The 25085-nt window shown below is 35.9% G+C and overlaps 1 protein-coding gene across 2 annotated transcripts in view; it reads right to left on the bottom strand.

Moving 5' to 3' along the window:
* The window catches only part of LOC123553955 (uncharacterized), a 115055-nt gene that overhangs the window by 11879 nt on the left and 78091 nt on the right, over positions 1 to 25085 (bottom strand). For both annotated transcript variants that reach the window (XM_053548642.1, XM_053548643.1), the window contains 7 exons: positions 24478 to 24660; positions 21984 to 22228; positions 21509 to 21815; positions 20023 to 20169; positions 13749 to 13826; positions 11178 to 11253; positions 6723 to 6901 (listed from right to left, as the gene is read on the bottom strand). In XM_053548642.1, the coding sequence (XP_053404617.1) occupies positions 6723 to 6901; positions 11178 to 11253; positions 13749 to 13826; positions 20023 to 20169; positions 21509 to 21815; positions 21984 to 22228; positions 24478 to 24660 (1215 nt within the window). The remainder of the gene's footprint in view (positions 1 to 6722; positions 6902 to 11177; positions 11254 to 13748; positions 13827 to 20022; positions 20170 to 21508; positions 21816 to 21983; positions 22229 to 24477; positions 24661 to 25085) is intronic.

Below are 25085 nucleotides of genomic sequence, written 5' to 3'. Positions count from 1 at the left end.
ACTGGAACTAAAAATACAAACTTCAAGTACGCGTAACAAAGTGTAGATATATGTGTAGCTGAGTGCATCTAAGAACAAAGTCTGAGAAAAATATCATTCTCTGAAAAAGAGTTATTTGAGCTAAAAATTTATTCCGGGTAAAATGCTTGGAGAAAAAAGAGACAGCTCTGCTTAGACTTTAGTGTAGGCTATGGTTACAACTGACCTAGTACCTTGCGCAAACCATGCACTTTTAACCTCTAGCTATGAAAAACGCATGCGTAAATAACGCAAGGATTAGCAATCTGAAAAGAAAACTATGTAAAGATCAAATCAGTAGATGCCCTAGGGAAAGTGTGACATTTTCTGTGGTAAAATTAGTCAACGAGTTTTTTTATAATGTCAAAGTCAACAGAATTTCACAAGGTTAGATATGTTGAGAAAGTTACTGCTGTCAAGAGAACAATCTCTGCTACCGCTTTACATGCGTCAAAGTATGGGGAAAATATGTAGAAATATGAGCAGATCAAAGAAAACAATTTCAGGACTGTTAGATGCACGACTGTGTTATCCTGCATAGCAATTAATATAGATTGCTTGCTTTAATATTATATAAAAATAACATGGACAGGCTAATGATTGACTAAGGTGTTCACTCAATAATTTCACTCTATAACTCCTTGTGTAAAGAGGGCTTTGGGAATGTCGCTAGAATACGTTCAGCTTTCTGTAAATCTGTATGTGTGTAAGTGGGAACTACTTTGTCATTTGCTGTTTAGGCGGTAAAAATGTTATTTGCAAACATTTAAACGTTCAGCTGGTAACCATGTTAATTAACTTTATTCGGTTTTTTGTCTGACCAGTTTATCGTTGTTTGTAAAAAAGGTACTTGAGGTAAAGTACCAGTTCATGCTGCCGAAAAATGTAAACGTGTAAAAAGTGTGTAGTAATGAACCCCAAAGTTCAACATAAGTAGTCGTTTTATGAATAGTATGGACCTTTCTAACAGCTTTTTACATCCTAGTAAGTTACTAGGGATCGGAGCTGCAGTAAAATATGGCGATATCTATTTACTTTCTGACGTACTAGAGGACACATTTTAAGTGGCAAGTGTCTTTGTTATGTATTTTCAAATGAAAACGCCCAGTTGGTAGCCATATTAATTATCTTTACTCGGTATGACATATTCATCTTTCTTTGTTACTAGATGTGTGTACATAGCACACAGGTGCTCCCCACTCCTGGCACTGTACAGGGCACTATGACTCTATGTGAACCCTAATTGTAAGGATATACATTGTATGCAACAAACATAACAAAAACATAAAAGCAATGTATGTGTATTTTCAAAGACCATTATACTGGCCTTGCTGAGTGAAATCCCAAAGTAAACACTAGATGCACAACTTCACATATTATATAACAATGCTTTAATGTTTTACGATTCTGTATCAAGTACTTTTTGAGATACATGGCACATAAACGTGTATTCATTTAATAAGTCAAGAGCCATACCTCTGGCTTTGCAAAGTGAACTAATTAAACTCGGGTGCACATATTCATATGTTGGACAATATTCCTACATGGTTTTATGAGTCTCTATGTGAAATATCTCTTAAGATATTTGCAACATAATCTTTTAAGCACTTTATGTGTACTTTTCACTAAGACACGAACCAGAACTTCGGTCTCGTTAAGTGAACTTGAAACAGAACATCGGTGCGAAACTTCAATTGCTTTTTAACAATACTCTAGTGTCTAATCACTTTAAGTATACACCGTCTCGGTAGCCTAGTGGTAGAACGTTCGCTTCGAGTGCGGGAGGTCGTGGGTTCGATCCCCGGCCGCGTCATACCAAAGACGTAAAACGTAAAAAATGGTACTAGCAGCTTCCTCGCTTGGCGCTCAGCATTAAGGAGATAGTGTTAGGACTGGTCAGCCCGGTGTCAGTATAATGTGACTGGGTGTGGTATCATGCCACGTGTCTACGGCAAGATATTCCAGTGAGGCAGCACTATAAAGTTGGGCATTGTGCTCACTGCTACAAGTAGACTGAAAAATTGTTGAAAAAGACGCTAATCCCGAACACACACACTTCAAGTATACATGCTACATACATTAGTAATATTTCTGATAATCAAGGGCCATTACTCTGGTCCGACTAAAGACATCCCAAACAAAATCACAAGTGTACAACTTTACATGTGATATTTCATGTCAAGGTCAAATACTTTTTGAGATATGAGCGACACAAAGCTTTATGCTTTTTATGCATATTTTGTACTAAGTCATGGCCAAAACTATGGTCAAGCTGAGTGATATCTCTAACAAAACCCCAGGTTCACAACTGTACATGCTTAATTATATTTTTGTACTATTCAATAATTCTACATCAAATAACAAATACCTTTTAAGATATATGCGACACAAAATTAGGTCCTTTTTAGGCATATTTTTACTAAGTCAATGGTTTTACTGTACGAGTTTCCAATCAAAACACAGGCGCACAGTTTACTGTGCTGAATAACAATCTTGAAAGGTTTGATGACTCTGGGTCAAATACTTTTTGAGATATAAACAACACATTTCCGGACGGACGGACTTCCGAAAGGAAGGATAAGGGCAACTTAAAGCACACTCACCAAAATCTTTGGAGGGGTGGGGGATGGGGCACAGTAAAGAAATTCAAGATATATGACAGTTTAAAGTCACGACAAATATCAAACAGTGTATGAAAATGTGATTTCTGCACAAAATCAAAAGCTTTAAAGGGTGATCATAGTTTTTGACGAGTGCATAACAATATATTGTAATTAAAGATCTATTTTTGCTTCTTCTAAAATCTCATATCTTATTGTTTTATGTTGTAAATACGGCGTTTTTCTTGCATGATAGTTCTCCCGTAATGTTTCTGAAGTATGTTGAGCAATACACATTTGAAATAACAATCATCGGAAGTGTCATGTTAAAATACTAAATCCACAAATGTAATGTGGTACTTAATATAATTCGATTCTTTATCCTTGTTGAATATTTCTAATTCCTATAAATGAATAGTCAGATAATTACTTATTGCCCTATGAGGTAGAATGACATATAGAAAGGGTTCATGACGTCACCTTGCCTGCTGTTGTTAGCTACACCTCTGCACTTAGTATCAATTTTATTACTATTCATAGAATTGTTTATGATGAGATACTCTCTTTTTGTCCTCCGTTTTTTTTGTCGAAGAAAAATGGGGACAAAGAAATGGGCTGCTTCCTTCCGTCCGTCCGTCCGTCACACTTCGTGTCCGGTCCATAACTCTGGAGAGATTTATCATTGTCAGAATAATTTGTATATTTAATATATTACTAACGTACCACATAAGCACATAAAGTGTTCCACTCTTTTTTCATGCTACGATTGTTATAATAATATTTGAATTGCTGTAAATAATAAGATTTGGGTCATACATGGATAATTTGGGTAAATTACAGTTTTAGCTGGATCCAAGCATCATACATTATATAATATACAATAGTTAAAGGGGACCAACTTTTTGTTAAAGCAAGTACCCATTGTAAAATACTTAGTGCTAATTTGGACCATCCAGAAACAAGTTCTATAAACAGCACCAATTAAGGCTCACTTCTGACAAGGTATAAATAGGTAGACGGATGACAGAGAATTCATTTTGTATCCTGAACTATATATATATACACTAGTACCTTGACGAGAAAGTTATTGTAGCTACACTGTCAGGGCAGATACATTATTAAAAAGAAGACGTCTGAAGTTCATACACTAAAGAAGAGTTTAGAATTTCAACAAGATTTTGAGCTATAGGGCCAGCGCGAAGAAGTTTCACCTGATCGGTAGTTGAATCGACGATAGCAAATATAGACGATAGCAAATATAGGCTGAGCATTGGAAAGCTGAGGCAGAGAGATAGTGTTTGATAGTCTACTGAGACAGTAGGAGAGTTCCAACTTAGAGTCGAGGCACATCGTTATAGGCAAAACACAACCAAGACTTAAGAGTTATATTTATATGATAGTTGAATGCTATATGTGATAGCATATAAGCGCTGAGCATCCAACTTTTATTAAGAAGACATAGGCCTAGCACCTATGCGATAGGAATCGTATGTTGAAGATTCAAAGACACAGGAACTTCAACAAAAAAAAGTCAAGTACAGTATCACCAACCTAGGAGTTTGAGCTGATTTACATTAGTTGAGGGTTGTTAGTTAATTTAAAACATTTATTGATTTGTTTGATCCCTGAAATTATCTAGCTCATAATAAAAATCATTTGCGAATCATTGGTACACGAAACATCTAGGCGAGGTAGCCAGAGAAATATTTTATATATGAGACGTATAGGTCTCATCAGCTTTACGTTTTAACAAATTCTCAATCGTTTGTCAGCTAGTTTAAGACATAGTCACCTTAGCGATTGGACCCATTTCATAGTTCAAGATACTAAAGGCGTAGGCACTTCACTGGGTCTTATAACTTATATCCTGACATTGGAAAAATTGATGTTTGGTTTATTCATGCTTTCGTACGTGCGTTACTGCCTACGTCCAACCGATTTTGTTGTAAAATAATTTCAAAAGTCATTGAACTTTTTTATATTCTGCAGAAATGTTTTTCTTTACGAGTATCACGCACAAAATCAAGAGTCTCTATCTTAATGATAAAGATCGTGATTAAGATCACACTTATGAGTCAAATATCATGTCAAATTTAGCGCGGGTAGTAACTGTGGTATAAATGGCGCACATTTTTATTGAACAGAAATGATTGCCTAAATCAGATCGACTGCCGCATACAAACCTCATACTCCTATCTTGAAGGTCAATGTCAAAGTTATTGGTCATATGTCATACTCAAGCCTGTCCGGACCGCCACTTTGACATGAGAAGAGCAATCAATGCTTTTGGCAGAAATGTCTCCGAAGATAACACGAAGTGTCGTACACAACAGAAGATCCTTGTCCCAAAAGTCAGGGTCACGCAGAGGGATGAGTGGTCATTTTAGAACTTGTTCGAGACAAAGCCTCTGTCATACATGGGACAGTCTTAATTTATTCCGCCTCAATAAAGAGAATGACAAGAGCTCACTTAAGCGTTTGATAATAATAGAAAAATAAGAGTAGCAAAGAACACAGCTAGAGCCACACATCGCAAAGAAAGTCCGCCACAAATAGAAACTGTAGTGGAAACATATTGCAGATGGTCTACTTAAACTAGTACACTTTAATTATATGAATGATAGACAAATTAGGAAGAGGTAGAGAAAGAGGCGTGATGGGATAAGGGGAAAAACTTGGATCAATACAAAATAGGGAAAGCAACATGTCAAAAAAATCCCCCAGCCTTCCTAGACTATAAACAAAAACAGTGCAAGCATGGACATGTACAGGCACGCACGCACGCATGCACCAGCAACACAGACACACACACGCGCGCGCGCATGCAAATATGTTCCTACGCACGCGTGCATACACACAGAGACAAAATTAAACAATCAAACAAGGAGGGCAAATGAACGAACAAAAGAACACAAATGGGGAGCTCAAACGGGTATCTGGCTGGCACCTCCCTCACTCATGGCAAAAAGGAGAGGGGGCGTAGATGTGGAGGCCGTGAGATTTAAGGAAACTAAAACCACATACTCAAGACAATATACATAGCATGTAATACGAAACAGGCAAAACGCAAATTGAAAATGGAGTACCGCCTTGAAATGGTCAGTTACATGTAAAAAGGAAACCTGTGTTTAAACGCGTTTGATGCATGCCTCGCACGTACCCTATTTTTAAAAAGTTGTACAAGGCGGTAAAATAATTAACATTTAAAAAGGTATTTACTTTATTAAAACGTACATTTGATAAATGAGAAAAAAAGAGTGACAATGTAAACTTTTGAATAAAACTTTACTTAAGAACAGTATGTATTTTCTCATTTATAGAGAAAAATATTAATTATTTTGTAAAACTTTAATTAAAACCATGAATTACTGAAAAAAAGAAGAATTTTTAATGACAGTAGTAACACTATTGACAATGCGTTAAAGTTTTGCAGATTGCAAGATAAATGCTGTATGTACCACGCCTAGCTTGAAAATGGAAATGATATTTTAAGGGAAATAGCTTTCTAACCTTACTTTCAAGCATATCCTTTCAACAGTGTTTGAAAAGCTGAACACGCAAGATTTTTCTCTATATTCTATACAGCAAAATTAACAAGGGGCCACAACAGCGGTAAAATAGTCACAGCAAACGTTCCTTCCTTTAAGGTCATCTGCACATCAAGCTTGTTCATCTGTGAAAGTTGGAGCAAGTCCGACTAATAGCTGATAGTGGGAGACGTAAAGGACACACATATTTCAGGACGTACGGACGGACAGCAGCAACACCATAAGTCAAAAACTAATTAAATATCGAAATTTTCACTTCAACTTACATTTTTTTGGCTCCAAGACAGCAAATAACAAAATAACGTCCATCCACTGATGAGTTTCAAAGATGTAAGAGGCAGTTAGAAAGGTCCGTGACTACGTATGGTCGTGATTATATGGGGTTCATTACTGCACAAGGTTAATGACTGTTTTCTTGTCATTTAGTGAAAGTAAAAACTTTTTGCCTTTTTCTCATGAAAGAGAGAAATGGATTAGAAAACTTGTACGTCAAATAGTTATCTTTGCGGACAATGAACACTGCATTTCCAGTGCAAAATTTAGTATTCTAACTTACCTTCGAGAGCCTTATTTTACAAACAGCATTTGATGTTATAACGCTGACCATTACAGTTACACTTGGGCAGGATGTGTTGCAACTTGTACTGCCAAACACGTTTGCAAGAGCATTTGCAGGTGTCCCACAGTCTTCGCCTTCATAGCCGTCATTACAGTGACATTCGCCTTGTCCATCGGCTAAAAAACGTTTAGATCATATCACAGTTACAGCAGGGTATACTTTCTATTCTAGAAAAACTAGAATTTTCTACAAAAACATATTTTTACCAAATTTCATATATGAAAATATGCACAAATACTATACAGAAATAAACATGTGTGCGTATAAACAGTAGGTGTTAGATAAAATGGTATCACATTGTCAAGTAAAATAAATGTACAACTAGCTACAAATTCATTTTATCTACCACTAAAACTTGTTTTAATGGATTAAAATGTTGCCCTAAAGCACAGTTATTTATCCAAGTTGTATAGTGAACGCAACTTGACCCCGATGGTTGACCTTTGTATTATAACACATAATGAGGCACAACCTATTATTGAAAAGAGGTGTACGTAAAACGCTTCATCTCATTGCATTCATAAATTTAAATACACGGATACCCTTTGCATACCATAATTATTTCTACAATAAAATAATCGATATGAATAATCAGTCTAAGGTCAACCATCGCGGTCAAGTTGCGACTACTATATACATTTGATGCATTTTTTACTGCATTTACACTTAGTATCTTATGATAAAATATTTTTAGTGATATATCTTTAATTTTGACTTATTAATATGTGAAAATAAGGCTTATCAATGTTCAGTTGTAAATTAAAAGTAAAACGGTTTACTTTTTTTGTCAGTAAGTAACCATTTATACGTGATAAACTGACATATAGTCTACACGTAAAAATGAATATAAACTAACTTCTACAATTAACAAGCAAATTCGATGAAATAGTATTCCCCGCCGAAAGGGCTTGAGGTGAGGAATGGCAAAAAATTATATGGCAAAAATTTAAGGATCAGAAAATGAATATATTTTTTTTTTTGGAGGGGGGAGGCAGCTGGGACGACGAAGTATGTTGGTTCATATTTATTTCAAGTTTCATGAAATTCTACCAGCTTGTTACTGATAAATGGCTGCAGACGTGGATTTTTCATCAAATCAAAGGCAATAACCCTAAGGGAAACTGACCAATCCTAAAAAAACTTAACGGGCATCATCACAGTATGTTGGTGCATATTTATTTCAAGTTTTATGAAATTCTACCTGATAGTTACTGAGAAATGGCTGCGGACGGACAGTTTTGGGCATTTTTCATTAAATCAAGGGCAATAACTCTAAGGGAAATTGACCAATCAAAAAAAACAAAAAAACTTGACGGGCATCATTGCAGTATGTTGGTTCATGTTTATTTCAAGTTTAATGAAATTCTACCTGCTAGTTACTGAGAAATGGCTGCGGACTGACGGACGGATGCACGGACTGACAACGCCATTTCAATACCTCACTCCTGATTTCATCGGTGGGGGATAAAAAGTCTTTACTTCATTAAAACATACATTTGATAAAGGAGAGTGAAAATGTAAATTATTGAATAAAACTTCAATAACACACTTAATATTTGCGAACCCTCTAGTTTTGCTGTAATTTATGAACGCAGTTAATCAAGTTCGTATTAGCATACAAAAATGTATATAAATTTCTAATTTTGACGGTTTAATGTATTCGCGAAATGACGCTGTGGAAAGTAAGAGAGGGAAAGTATTTGGATACACTATGCTATTACTTTTCGACTCTTAGTGTCTTCACAGTACATTAGTTTTACTGATCACTGTTTGTCGGTAAGTTTATTATTAAGCAAGTTTGGAATGGACTTCATTTTACCAATTTATAAGAAATGTAAATACACAAAAGAACTCAACAACATTGTCATAATGCATATAGGTATCAAAAACGCACAGTAAATAATTATATTAAGATGGTAATTTGTCTGAGCTAAACAAAGTGTGACTACCGCTCATGTAGCTCACATTCAGGTGCGATTTAGTCGGGTATTGTACAATTAATTTGATCAGTCAAAACTTGTTCCAGGCTGAAAGCCAGAAACATGTTTTGACAGGTCAACTAAACAAAATCGATATCGCCCAGCCAGGTGTTTTCAAGGGGGGTAATTTTACCGATAAGATAGCAAATTTTACCTAATTGTTGATCATGAAATATTTCAATATAAAGGGATTAAGTTGTCTAATAGTGGACTTAATTTGATCCCGTAGGTTGACCTATGTATTATAATATATAATGAGGCACAACCTATTATTGAAAAGGAAGGTAGGTAAAACATGAATTGCATGAGAAAATGGAAATATAAAGTGCGAATATAAACTAGTAAATTGGATTTAACTCATCAAATGTAAGTCTACATTCTTTGATGCAGTCCGTGTCTGATAACTTCGGAATGACTATTCGGACGAGTCCAAGTCAGGAGGGTAATCGATAATTAGCATTTTCTAAGTACACACTTTTATAGTATACTACTAACTATACTACTCTTACTTTGAAGTAAAAGATTAGTACCGGCCGTAGAGCGTTAGCCATGCAACAGCGATTCTTTTTATTTCCATTGTCGCGTTGGTTCGAATCCCACCGTGATTTATACTTTCTTTTAATCTTTGTTTTTTTATTTATGTTTTAATTACATTTTTTTTCAAAGACAATTGAAAATATTCAAAATGCAGTAATACAGCACTACGGTATACAATAACGAACTGAAATATGGAAAAATAATGATGCTTGAAATAACCTTCAGAACATTTTGCAGTATGCATTTAGCATCATTCTCATACGATACTGAACAATGTTTCTCGTTGCAACAACAGACGTTGACGCCTCGAACATGTTGACTACACTAATACTGGCAATATACCAGAGAGGAATTTAACATGTTCGATATTTCCGAGTGTTTTCGCGACTATGCATTCATAATACGATGTGTTTACACAGAGCCGATGGCTGGTCATCTTTAAACAGAAAATAATTTGATAATATTTCTATCTACATACTAATATATTCCAGGAAAAATGAATGCTTATGGTGGCGACCCTGAAAGAGAGAAAAAAAGAGCTCACTTAACTCGATTCGAACCTACGGCCCACAAAATTTGACATTTCAAACATCAGTGGTTACCACTGAGCTACCGGGACTGATAGACGTGTTGCAATAAAATATACCCAATATTATTGTTTATGTAAGCTGCTTTACCTATTATGTTAGTTTTGTTAGTCCAGAAAACATAAACAAACGTGACGTCACTCCGAAGTTATCATACACGGACTGTACTGGACTGTGTACAAACTAATTCCATGTAAATATACACGGTCACCCTAAGCACCCCTTATTATCAGCCTAAGGGCAACCATCGCGGTCAAGTTGCGACTAATATAGCTGGAAAACATCGAATGCCAGTTTAATTTGTTACATCGTTAAAAGAAAAACAAAATGAACTGTTTGTCCAATGACTAAAGGATAACTTGATTTTTACATTACAACACTCTAATGCAGTGACGTTGACGTAAATCAAACTGCTCACGTGTCAGACGTGCAGCCCTAGTGCCATAACCAATCAAGTATGATTTCGGTGACTCTCTCATACCGATGGAACTGGCTAGTATTTGATGTTTTTGCTTTATAGCATTTCAATGAAAGATTTTGGAAAAACGCATTCAGCTTCAGTTGATGTAATCGACCAGCATGCAGTAAGATTTAATATTGATAAGTGCGCGCTGTGAATTTTGTAAAACGTGGATTACAGAACGAGCTGCAGGTGCAGAGGCAACAACGGTCACGTTTCAAGTATCACAAGAAACCACAATGTCGGATTAGATACTTAAATACATTTTGGAAGTAGGAAAAATTGCCATATATGGAAAGTTTTTTTCCAAGTCCTTGAGAATCTGTTTTGTCAAAGCAGAACATTTAAGAATTTTCAAAATATATTTGCAATCGTTTAATAAGCTTAACTGCTTCATTAGCGGTAATGTGTTGCACCATTTCAAACAAAACAACCTGAGACAACCCAGGGAGAGCGCAGATCTTCGGATCGCAGAGTCGTGAGTTCGACCCCCGGGTGAGGCGTAGGATCTCCGTGACGATTTGATGAAATACATTCTGTCTGGTATCATTCGTCTTCCACCTCTGATGCAATTTGGGGAGTTAAAAGTCAAGCAGAGAACAGATTTGTACTGGTACAGATTCCAGGAACACTGGTAAGGGGAACTGCCCACCGTTACATAACTGGAATACTGTTGAAAAACGGCGTAAAAACAAACAAACATAATTGAGCATGTTAGGAGAACAAACTAATAACAAAATTATATTTGGTATGTTTGTATTGTGATCTCCATCATTAACGTCACTTCTGAAACGCGAGGTGCCAATTAAGGTCGAAAAAAATTTCTTACCGCCTTCGCTACAATTCCCTTGACCGTAGCAATTACCAGGGCAAAATGTTTCATTGGCCGCTGCTGCATCACTCGCCTGCAAATATTGAAATTATAGAATAAACCTTTACAATTTAAAAATCTCGGTTTCACCATTAATACGGATCTACAGGAGAATGTTAATGACGTCGTCGTCTGGTAACAACGTTATAATTAATGTCGTTGCTAATGTAAATAATAAATATTGTAAAATTGTCGTTTGCATCATTGAAAAAAAAGAAATATGAAATAATGCATAAATTTCGTTATTGTAGACACATATTAATGTAAGCACAGTAGATTCTCTCTATTACGGGCACCCAGCGGTCTGACCAAAAGTGGCCTTAATAGTGGTCTGGCCTTAACAGTGAATTTGAGATTTCGTGTCTTACTAACCATTCAAAAACCATTGTAATATGAGGTCATAATGACCTTTCTAGATATAACCATGTTGTGTCATATTTAAAATCCCTCGATCATCTATACGTTTGATTTGGATGTGGAGTTTGATCTTAATCCATGTGTTGGGTCAATTATGTACATGCAGAAAGTCATATATCTTTTATGTTCAGTAAAGTCAATTAGGCCTACAAACCGAGGGTGCCCTTTATAGAGAGAATCTACTGTATAGGAGAAACTATCAGTTTAAGAAACAGAGTTACACTACATAACCAACAAATAAGACAAGCAGACACAATAATATTTCAAGTAAGCAGACATATATCAGGATATGCAAAAAATGTACACCGATATTCAACATACAGATCAGCTCAAGCGGAAAAACCCACTTTCCGCTTTTTTTCCCTCGAAGGAAAAGTCTGCATAGCGACGAATACTGCCTTATTTATACAATAACTACTATAAATATAAATAGAACTATAAATTATGAACCGCGGTCTTCGCGTCACTAGAATATACTAGACGGAACACCGAGTCAAAATTATAAAGGAAACACTTTAATGATTTTATGGCCTCTCGAGCGACTTCGAGTCTGTAATAAACAACTAATCGGTCATTTCGAGTGACGCGAACAAATTTCACGAAACTCCGAGGCAGTATTCCCTTCCATGATTGAACGTTTGCATAATTAACTTATTCTTTTTACTGTTTTTAAAAAATTGTCCATTTTATTAGCCGAAATAAAATTATAATACCATTCGGAAGATGAAAGAAACATATTTCATCAAACTATTTAAACCGTCCCTGAATGATAAATGATTATTACTAATTATACCAATATTTGCAGAATCTACAATTACGGATTTCATACTTTTTTCAATGATGCAAACGACAAGTTTAGAATATTTATTATTTACATAAGCGATATCATGAAAACGTCGTTACCTGACGACGACGTCATTAAAGTTCTCTAGAAGATCCATATTAATGGTGAAACCACTTGAGACTTTTGAAGTTGTAATTTTACTAAATTAAACTATTTATTACCAAAAAGGCATTTCCTTCGATCGTTTTGACATCAATATGATGACATGCAATAAAAATTGACTGGCTTGCTAACCAAAAGTCAAACTACCATTTGCCAATAGACAAGTATGTTTATATAAAATTTATATTGCATTATAGGTCATAATCAACACGTTCAAAGGTGCATACATACAAACGTAGCCACTTTCATCCTTCTTAACTGACAAAATGACCATAATAAGGAATGAGCCCAGCAGGAGAAATAACAGATTTATTATGCTAGTTTTGAAAAGACTTAAACATGACGGATGAAGAACACCGATACACGAATTGCTGACCCAGGGGTTATAACCAGTACAGTGGGAAACTGTATGAATAGCATTTTAGAATTTAAAGGGCCTAGACCTGGTACCGAAACCCTGATCTCTGATATTTAACTTCTAGACCACAAGGTCTCAGGACCGTTATTAAAATATGATGGGAAAAGCAAAATTCTTAAAGGGTTCTATGGTAGATAGTCATCCGACATTTCTGCGAAATTATTTCAATGTAAGCGGAGAGTGAGGCTGAAGATTATTTTCTAAAGCACTGATGGCCACATTTTTGTCACATTGAAATACTTGGAATAATCTTTGACATTTGGTCACGACAGAAACTTTTCTGTGAAACTTTTTCAAATTTGAGCCAGAGTTTTAGGGCGTGTTGTTGGAACATTTCCTATTTTTAGATTTGGTGGACATATGTTTCTTTTTTTTCATAATCAAAATAATTTGAACAATCTTGTTATAAATCCAATCAATTAATATCTGTGCATGATTTTAACTGAGTAAACAGTTTTCGAGGAGAAGGAGCTCAAAGTATCCACTATATACAATTAGGGAAAAGTGACTACACCATGGCCATGTTTTTTTCCCAAACTCTAATTCATTTTAAAATCTAGGTAGAGGGACACACAAGTTTCATCAACCCTCCACAAAATGGTTTCAGAGATGGTGCTTGGTGAAATGTTAGAACAGACCGACGAATAAACATACGGATAACGTGGGACATATGGCGAGTGAGAACATCATAGGCATGTAAGCTAAACTAAAAGAAAAGAAAAAACCAAAAAAAAACACAAAAACTTACATTCTTGTTCATGGTCGTATTCACTATAGTAATGGTTACAGAACAAGAGGTGGTTTCCCAACTCACAGTTTTGTTGAGCTGTAAGAGATAATGCTTATACAGTTAGTTATGACAACATTTTATTATTGAATATAGAGGATATACCGAGTGAAATATCCTTCAGATGCAATATGTTCACAAATGACATATCCACCCGTGAAAACGAAATGCCTAATGTTCACAAGTTAAAGATTTTTCAATACTAAAAGTACAACACATTTTCTTTTTATTTCATGTGTTCAAAGGGTTTAACCAAAGTATGTATATTTGATGTTTTTCATTCATTAAAATATATCTGAAATTTTTTTTGCTGTGGAATTTCCTAATACATTTCAATATTTCATATTTCATTTTGCCGAAAAAGGTAATAAAAGCACAAGTTTGTATAAAACAAACACCAGGCTAATCCTCTAACACTCACATACGAGATACTTCCTTTTTTAATAATAATACATGTTTGACGATTCCGAAAGATCACTAGTGTTTTGTTACTCTCGGAGTCTGTAAACTCAGATATTTTTACGAGTTCACCATATCTAAAGTGGAATTGGTATGGGAGGTAAAATATCCGCCATATATGGCCATCTTTTGAAACAGATCGACTTATTACACTTCACGATATATTATGACACACTCGAACATTGTCATTTTGTAAAACTCTATATTTAACTCCTGTGTTTAAGATGACACTATTGAGATAGGTCTGAACCCAAAATATGTATCTTTAAACAAAATACATTAAAGTCGAAATGAAGCGTTATAAATATCCATTTATCTGAAAGAACACGCTGTCATAGTCTCTTTTATTAAACTTGACAAGGTTAGCTTTATATAAAAGCTAATTCTAACATAATTAGGCAAAAAGGAAACAACTTTTTGAATTAGACAGAGTTTGGGATTATATGTTTTAAAGCCTGGTTTTCAATCTGCCTGTGCATTTGAAATTGTTCGGACAGAATGTAAAGTAAAACTAGTCCTCGTGGGCTTTGATTTGTTTTTTTTTAATTTTCTTTTTAATACCGAAATGTCGCGACGGGCAAGAATAACACCTTCCCAGCTATTCGATATAAGTTTTTCGTGGAACAGAATATGTCTTATTTTTGCCTACAAGTTAACTGTAAATTCCAAGTTTGCCCGAGACCAGAGGGGAAGTAAATCATAAGAATTTGAAACGTGGATCTAAAACTAAAATTAAGAACCAAAGCATACAGACGTATATCTATACCTACGCAGAACAACAAGACTGGTACCAAGACTAATACAGAGCAAACAGACTGGTACCAATATACTCACAGAGCAAACAGACTGATAACACGACTAACACAGAGCAAACAGACTTATACCAAGACTAAAAAGAGCAAACAGATTGATACCAAGACTAACACAGAGCAAATAGTCTGATACCAAGACTAACGAAGTGCAAACAGACTAAGACAGACCAAGACTAACAAAGAGCAAACACACTGATACCAAAACTAACAAGGCGCAAACACACTGTTACAAAGACTTATAAGGAGCAAACAGACGAATACAAACACTAATACAGAGCAAACAGACTTGTACCAAGACTAACAGAGAGCAAACACACAGGTACAAAACTGATACAGAGCAAGCAGACTGGGTACAAGAGCAAACAGGGTGGTACAAAGACTAAAACAGAGGAAACAGACTGATACTAAGACTAACAAAGAGCAAAAAGACTGATACCAAGACTAACGAAGAGCAAACAGACTAAGACCAAGACTAACAAAGAGCAAACACACTGATACCAAGACTAACAAGGCGCAAACACACTGATACAAATCCTTATAAGGAGTAAACAGAATATTACAAACACTAATACAGAGCAAAAAGACTTGTACCAAGACTAATAAAGAGCAAACAGGCTGGTACAAAGACTAATACAGAGGAAACAATCTGATACCAAGACTAAAACAGAGCAAAAAGACTGGTAGTAAGACTAACAAAAAGCAAACAGACTTATACCAGGACTAACAAAGACCAAACAGACTGATACGAAGACTAATACAGAGCAAACACACTGGTATCAAGACTAACAAAGAGCACACAGACTAGAACCAAGACTAATACAGAGCAAACAAACTGATACCAAGACTAACGAAGAGCAAACAGACTGATACCAAGACTAATACAGAGCAAATAGACTGGTACCAAGACTAACAAAAAGCAAACAGACTTGTACCAGGACTAACAAAGAGCAAACAGACTGATATAAAGACTAATACAGAGCAAACACACTGGTATCAAGACTAAAACAGAGCAAAAAGACTGGTACCAAGACTAACAAAAAGCAAACAGACTTGTACCAGGACTAACAAAGACCAAACAGACTGATATAAAGACTAAAACAGAGCAAACACACTGGTATCAAGACTAATACAGAGCAAACACACTGGTATCAAGACTAACAAAGAGCACAAAGACTGATACAAAGACTAATACAGAGCAAACAAACTAATCCCAAGACTATTACCACTATTACCGAGCAAACAGACTGATACAAAGACTAACCAAAAGCAAACAGACTGATACAAAGACTAACCAAAAGCAAACAGACTGATACAAGGACTAACAAAGAGCAAACAGACTGATATAAAGACTAATACAGAGCAAACACACTGGTACCAAGACTAACAAAGAGCAAAAAGACTTGTACCAAGGCTAACAAAGAGCAAATAGACTTATACAAAGACTAATACAGAGCAAACAGACTGGTACCAAGACTAACAAAGAGCAAATAGACTTATACAAAGACTAATACAGAGCAAACAGATTAGAACCAAGACTAATACAGAGCAAATAAACTGATACCAAGACTATTACCGAGCAAAGAGACTGATACAAAGACTAAACAAAAGCAAACAGACTGATACAGAGACTGACAAAAAGCAAACAGACTGGTACAAAGACTAACCAAAAGCAAACAGACTGATACAAAGACTAACCAAAAGCAAACAGACTGATACAAAGACTAACAAAGAGCAAACAGGCTGATACAAAGACTAACCAAAAGCAAACAGACTGATATAAAGACTAACAAAAAGCAAAACGACTGATACAAAGACTAACCAAAAGCAAACAGACTGATACAAAGACTAACCAAAAGCAAAACGACTGATACAAAGACTTACAAAAAGCAAACAGACTGATACAAAGACTAACCAAAAGCAAACAGACTGATACAAAGACTAACCAAAAGCAAACAGACTGATACAAAGACTAACAAAGAGCAAACAAACTGATACGAAGACTAACAAAGAGCAAACAGACTGATATAAAGACTAACAAAGAGCAAACAGACTGATACAAAAACTAATAAAGAGCAAACAGACTGGAACCAAGACTTATACAGAGCAAACAGCCTGATACCAAGACTAACAATGAACAAACAGACTGATACAAAGACCAAACAAAGAGCAAACACACTGACACAAAGAAGCAGACTGGTACCAAGACTAATACAGAGCATACAGACTTGTACCAAGACTAACAAAGAGCAAACAGACTGATAAGAAGACAAATACAGAGCAAACAGACTGGTATCAAGACTTACACAGAGCAAACAGACTTGTACGAAGATTAGCAAAGAGCAAACAGACCAGTACCAAGACTAACAAATAGCAAACAGACTAGTATCAAGACTAATACCGAGCAAACAGACTGATGCCAAGACTAACACAGAGCAACAGACTGATACCAGGACTTATTTAGAGCAAACAGACTGATACCCGGACTAACAAAGAGCAAACAGACTGATATCAAGACTAACAAAGAGCAACCAGACTGGTACCAGGACTAACACAAAGCAAACATATTGATACACCGATAGCAGGACTAATACAGAGCAAACAGACTGGTTCCAAGACTAATACAGAGCAAACAGTCTGTTACCAAGACTAACACAGAGCAAACAGACTGAAACAAAGACTTACACAGAGCAAACAGACTGATACCTGGACTAACAAGAGCAAACAGACTGGTATCAAGACTTACACAGAGCAAACAGACTTGTACGAAGACTAGCAAAGAGCAAACAGACCAGTACCAAGACTAACAAATAGCAAACAGACTAGTATCAAGACTAATACCGAGTAAACAGACTGATGCCAAGACTAACACAGAGCAACAGACTGATACCAGGACTAATACAGAGCAAACAGACTGATACCAGGACTAACAAAGAGCAAACAGACTGATATCAAGACTAACAAAGAGCAAACAGACTGGTACCAGGACTAACACAAAGAAAACATATTGATACACCGATAGCAGGACTAATACAGAGCAAACAGACTGGTTCCAAGACTAATACAGAGCAAACAGTCACCAAGACTAACACAGAGCAAACAGACTGAAACCAGGACTAACACAAAGCAAACATATTGATACAAGGACTAATACAGAGTAAACAGATTGGTACCAGGACTAACACAAAGCAAACAGACTGGTAACAATACTAAAACAGAGCAAACAGACTGGTACTGGGACTATTACATAGCAAACAGACCGGAACTAGGACTAACACAGAGCAAACAGACTGGTATCAGGACTAACACAAAGGAAAATGATTGGTACCAGGACTAATATCGAGCAAACAGACTGGTATCTAGAATGACTGATACCAAAACTATTAAAGAGCAAACAGACAGGTACCAGGACTAATACATAGCAAACAAACTGGTACTTAGACTAACACAGACTGATCATCAATACCAATACTAACACAACGCAAACATATACCAAGACTAACACATAGCAAACAAGCTTGTACAAAGATTAACATAGAGCAAACAGACTAATATTAAGACTAACACAGAGCTAACAGACTGAGACCAAGAATAACACAGAATACACAAAGTGGTACAACATACAGAGTAACAGAGCAACTGGTGCCAAGACTAACAAAGAGCAAACAAGCTTGTACAAAGATTAACACAGAGCAAACAGACTGATGTTAAGACTTACACAGAGCTAACAGACTGATACCAAGAATAACACAGAATAAACAAACTGGTACCAAGACTATCACAGAGCACAGACTTTTAATTGGAACAACACAGAGCAAACATACTGGTTAAAGGACTAAAACAGTACAAGGACTAACACAAAGCAAACAGACTTGTACCAGGACTAATACAGAGCAAACAGTCTGGTAAGAGGACTAAGTCAGAGTAAACACACTGGCATTAGGTCTTGCACAGTGCAAACAGACTGGTACCAGGACTAACACGTAGCAAATAGACTGGTACCAGGACTAAAACAGACCAAACAGACTGATACCAGGAAAAACACAGAGAAAACAGACTGCTTCGGTTATTTTGACTAACAGACTGGTACCAGGTCTTACACAGTAACAAGATTAACACAGAACAAACAGACTGGGACTAGCACTAACATAAAGCAGACAGACTGATACTTGGACTAACAAAGAGAAAACAGACTGGTACCGGGACTAAAACAGATCAGGTGGACTGGTAGAGCAAACAGGTTTGTGCCAGGACTAACAAAGAGTACACAAAGTGGTACCAGAAGTAACACAGAGCACACAGACAGGTACCAGGAATAATACAATACCAGAGCTAAGACATAACAAACTGACTCGTACCAGGACTAACGGAGGGAAACAAACTGGTATCAGAACTTAACCAAAGCAAACAGATAGGTACTAGGACTAACGCAGAGCAAAAGGCCTGGTACCAGGACAAACAGTGGTTGTGGACGAAGAACTCTTACAAATGAGAACCATCAAGGAACTACAATGCTGCTAAAGAAATTGACATTTATTTAATTTGAAAGAATGTTAGCTTCTAAAACATGTAATAACATCTATTTCAAAATCGTTTTGCAGAAGTACGACATTTCACAAGGTATCAACACATGTACTAATTGTTGCAAGCAAAACTGATCTAAATGTTCATGTTCTTCATTTAATATATTTTCTTTAATTGTTGTCTTTATTATAATAATTGATTTTCTAAAATATCCAAAGGTCCGCATATCTTAAATTTATGATATGGAAAGTTCTTTGATAAAGACGTTTAAAACTATACACTTTAGGACCAAATGATTTGAAAATGGTATGGTATATATCACCAATAACCTATCAATGACTAAACTTTTACTTCTTTTCTCCTTGCATGTAATAGTTTGATAATAGAACTTCGACTTTGTTGCACCATCTAAATGAACGTATTAATAACAAAAACTACGTAACCTGTTTGTCCTCAACACATAGGTTTATTATATCATTCATATTCACAAGTTGCTGCGAGCCGTCGCCACCGCAATCTCTTGTCAAACTAGCATTACACCACGCTTCGGCTTCCTCCCTAGTTGCTGTCACACTAGTATCTGTGCTCCGCTGTACATGAAATACGTAAATGATGCTCAATATCTTCTAAAAGAACTGTTTATAATTATACAGTCTTTAAACAATACGTTTTTCGTACCGGCCTTAGTGGTAGTAATGTACCACCTATTATTACGGTTGCTTACGCATAGCCTACACATTTAAAGCCAATCTTTGACAACTGCGTCAGGGAGTCGGCTCTTTAACTCAGTGATTAGAGCATTGGACTAGCTCCCAAGAGACCTGGGTTCGAATCCCGTCACAGGCAGTTGGGATTTTTCGTTATAAAATCCTATGCTCTTTGATTTACTACGACATTAGTCGTAAGATGGGACTCGTCAGGGATACGGGTTTTATCTCGTGTCGATGATGGCACTTTCTTTCAGCCAATCTCTGGCAAGTGCGTCAAGGACATTGGACTAGCACTCAACCCAAGCGACCCGGGTTTCAAATCCCGCCACATGCAATTGGGAATTTTTACCATAAAATGCTATGCTTCTTGTATGTTACGGCTAACAGTCAAAAGACTATATTTTGGCTGTAGTGTCATCATTCAACCCGAACTTTAACAATACTTACAGGGGTTGATTCCGTCCATTTTATTGTAAAATGATACTCCCTCGCACTCATAGAACTGAGTTTGCAAATTTTAGAATTTATAAAACTGATGGTAAACTTAAGTACAAGAATTTAAGTACAAGATATTTCTTTGTGTTACTAATTACACAAACATAATGTAATAGTGGTGGTGTTAATCACTGCTATTCACATATGAGGTTAGATGATAGTTGTTTTAGTTATATTTTAATGACGTACATTGTTAAGTCTAACAAGAAAGTTTTAGTAAAATGGTGGTTTTCAAATTTGATAGAAGTAACACTACTTTTTATCTGTTATTTTTGTAAATATATACGAGTGTAGTAACCAGTCTAACCAGTCTACGACATACATAATACGGTGATAAGTGTCCTAATACTGTTTAACAATAATTTTACTTGCATTATTATAAGACAGATGTGTGTTGGATAGATCGGGAAAGCTTTCAAAGTATGGACTTTAGATTTTAACATATAAGTGATTTGTCATGACGTTTAAAGTAACTCGATAACTCTGCTGCTGATCATGATATGTTGTTATTGTTAAGCAAGACACTATCTTTGACCTTGTTGCAAGTTTGAACACAGCAGCCTTTCAAACTGTGTGTGACATAATGCGTTAGAATCAAGTAATTATAGTACATTCTATACGTTCTAAATTGTTATAATTTTGCTTAATATAAATGCCACAACTGCATTGTTTAAAAATTTGCATATGTTGTCTCATATCTATATCCACATGTGTCATATATTACCTTTCTTCTAGTTTCAGCTGTCATTAAGCGCATTTCTTTCCGTGTGTTCAAACGCCGACTTAGTTCTTCATGTTCCATGCGGTATCCTTCGACCTCGCGTAATTTTGCCATTCTTTTCTTACGACCGTCCACTGATCGTCGAGTTATTTCGGCTTCTTGGTCAGCACAGGTTCTTTTTTCATGCATCGAACATGTTGGGGCATCTTCGCCTCCGGAGCCCGTGCAAACACAGTATGTTTCTTCCTCACTCCATTCTTCCAAAGAGTCCAAAACGCCATCATCAAACAGAGATTCCTCATCTGTTAACCTGAAAATAAATGGTTTCTTTCGATATGTATGATTCATACTATTTTATTGCCCGATAGGTATAGAAGTTGATTCTTTCAATACTGTGATGAATGTTTTAACATTTTTTTTTACGAAATAGTTGAAATTTTAAAATCAGTGTAATAAAAATATTAAAAGAAATACTTACAGCCATGAATCTGCGAAGTCAGTTGGTTCACCTATTTGCCATCCCCACCAGTAAACATCTGTAGCACTTACACTTCCATCCTCGTGTGTAAAGTCGTCATGAATATCTCCATTTAGGGTTCCACATAGACCCTTAATATTACCCACGTCTGCGGGTGATGGGAAAATAAATACATTGACCAACGTGAAGGGCCAATATGGTGGAGAGACTTGTACATACACCGAGGTTCCATGTGGGAAGAATATCTGGTATTTAAAAAGGAGAAAATATAATAATATATGTAATGTAATGGAAAACGTTAAATGGATGTTCCATGATGTCTTGTTGCTAGTTAATCAGACATCATATTACACAAAGGAAAACAAACAAAGAAACTTGACCAGCCATTAAGTAATCCGATGGTCCATACATAGCCTTACATTATTATAATAAGATATGACATTGTATAACTCTGTACTACCGTTGATTTACCATTCGGATGATCGCATTCTTCTTTTTTTAAGGAATAATTGAATGATTTCTTCTAAAAATGCGTGTTCAAGTTGCATGGTATCTTGATAACATTTTGAAACTTAAGTTATCTAAAACACTGCTCAAAGTGTTGAATATGTTTTCAAGCGGAGATTTACACCACTGAAGAAATGGTTTGTGGACATATACGTGACGCCTGAACAGTTGTAAAAAGGGTTAATCCCCATGTTTGAAACTACTGCAGCATTAAAGACACAGGGTACACTTTCTGAAATCCTGAAAGCCCTATTTGTCTGCCAATGGGAATGCAAAAAAGGTGAATACAGTGATTTAACTGATTGACGGCTAAGTGACTGTTGAATAATGTGTCCTAATGGATTGTATATGTTATTACTCGACAGAGATTATAACAATAAACAGTAAGTATTTGTCCAGCAACATATTACATAATACTATAGCGCTTAATAGTGTCTGCAATGATATTATTTGTTCCCTTATATAATAGAAAATATTGCCATAAATAAACTGTTAAGGACGTATGCTGCAGTTTTGGATAAAAAAATGCCAAATAATAAAATTTGTTCAAACTTCGTATATGAACAGTGTCGTGTTAGAAACAGAATTCTGAAAACATCAACCGAAGGCCACCATGCTTGTTCAGGAGTTATTATATGCAAATTTGAAGAAAAATCCAGTTTTAAGAACAGGTGACTCCTAAACAAATACGGTGACCTGTGATTGTGTTTGCATTTTTTCTGTTTCTAACATGAAACTGTGTTTATATATAAAGTTTGAACCAATTCTATTATTGGGAAATTTTTGCCCCATCTCTCATACAAGAAACTGAAGCAAGTGTCTTTAATGGGAAAGACAGCACTGTTCTAATGTTAATTTTGTCTGTTGGGTTTTCTCCGGCCCTACTATAAGTACAAGAGGACAGAAAATATTTATGTTATAAACTATGAACATTGGGCATGATTCCATTATGAATCAAAGCACTGTAAACACTGGAGGACGGATTGTCTTGAAATGTATTGACTCTGTCAGGTCCGAGATCAGCATGGTCACTTTTCTGTTGGGACTGTTAAACTAGTAAATGTCTTTTTCGGTTGTTTTTTACAACATTGTAATCATTTCCTTGCCAAATTTCTATGTTCATTGTGAATTTAATGAATAAATATGAACAATGTAAACTATCATGATCAGGCTGCACAGATGTGCATGTAGACACATACACACAATTACAAAACAATCATACATTTTGTAAGAACTATTGGGCCAATATACATCAAACTATAATAACAAAGGGAACAGAACTAAAACACATTTTTAAGGTCACAGAGACGATCAGACTTTTAAGGAATACACATATAACTGATTACCGTGTTGCAAATTAAAATAGACTGTAATAGCCAAATCACTTGAGCATGTTTTTTGCTCTAAAAATAGTAATAACTTTTACAGATTTACCGAGAGCTAAGTAATATTCTATTCGGCAATATAATAAATGCCTTTCTCAATAAATTTCCAAGTATCATTAATCATTGGAAAAGTATTTTACTTCTTTTGATTATCAAAAGCATCTATCAAAGTTCTATAATTCTAATTCACTTCTCTGTGGTGATTAAAAATAACAAATAGCCTAGCTTTTATTTCCCCTATATTCTGAATTATTAGTACAGCTTATTTATTTGTGAATTCTATTGATGTTAAATCGTCAATGAAAAATCCGTAATCCAACGATAAGAACAATGTCTCGTTTATTATTAGTGTATTGGTCAGCAGGCACATCGTCTGCTCGCGTTTATACTACACTAATCGTCAGCATTCAATTAAAGTGCGCAGTGAAGCGTGGTAATTTCAGTTGTTCTATGTGCTGCCAATTGGGAACTATTTTCTTTCGACGGAGTGTGAAATATATGGTGGTTATCAAAAAATCGATTTAGCCGAAATTCGTATAATGTATTATTGTGGTTCCACTGGACGGCATTGTCTTCGACAATCCGTCAAAAAATAAAATTACCTCATAGTCGTTCAAATGTGGTTGTGTTACATAAAGTAGTCCGTTGCCCGAGGACCGTGCATACGTTGTGGTATGGTTTCCATTGCAGTGGTCCATCATAAACACATCAGATCCAGCTCTGACGACAACTGCGCACACACATGTACCCCAACCCCAGTTGCATGCCTCTGTGTTGATTTGAACCTAAATATAGAAGCTATGTTACAAAAAAGCGAAACCGCTTACAGACATAAATAAATTAATTATGCAGTACAAAAGAAGCTATGTTACAAAAAAAAGCAAAAACGCTTACAGACATAAATAAATTAATTATGCAGTACAAAATGTCAGTGGTTTCATTGGCTGTAGAAAGAGTGCAAGCTCACACTGCCGGTTTACTAAGCCGGTAATTCACATTACCGGTTTACTAACATAAACAACACATTGACACAGCAGCTAAGCTCACGTTGTCGATAAAATCACACTGTCTGTAAGCTTATACTGCCGGCAAACTGATAAACCAATGTACTTACAAAGCCGGTAAACCCACACTGCCGATTTACTGAACCGGTAAGCTTACAATGCCGGTTGACTATGCCGGTAAGCTCACGCGGCCGGTTTTCTAAGCC

The sequence above is a fragment of the Mercenaria mercenaria genome, chromosome 7, assembly GCF_021730395.1.
Source record: "Mercenaria mercenaria strain notata chromosome 7, MADL_Memer_1, whole genome shotgun sequence".
Lineage (NCBI taxonomy): Eukaryota > Metazoa > Mollusca > Bivalvia > Venerida > Veneridae > Mercenaria > Mercenaria mercenaria.
The sequence above is the reverse complement of the archived record's forward strand: the minus strand, read 5'-3'. Positions and strand labels throughout refer to the sequence as shown.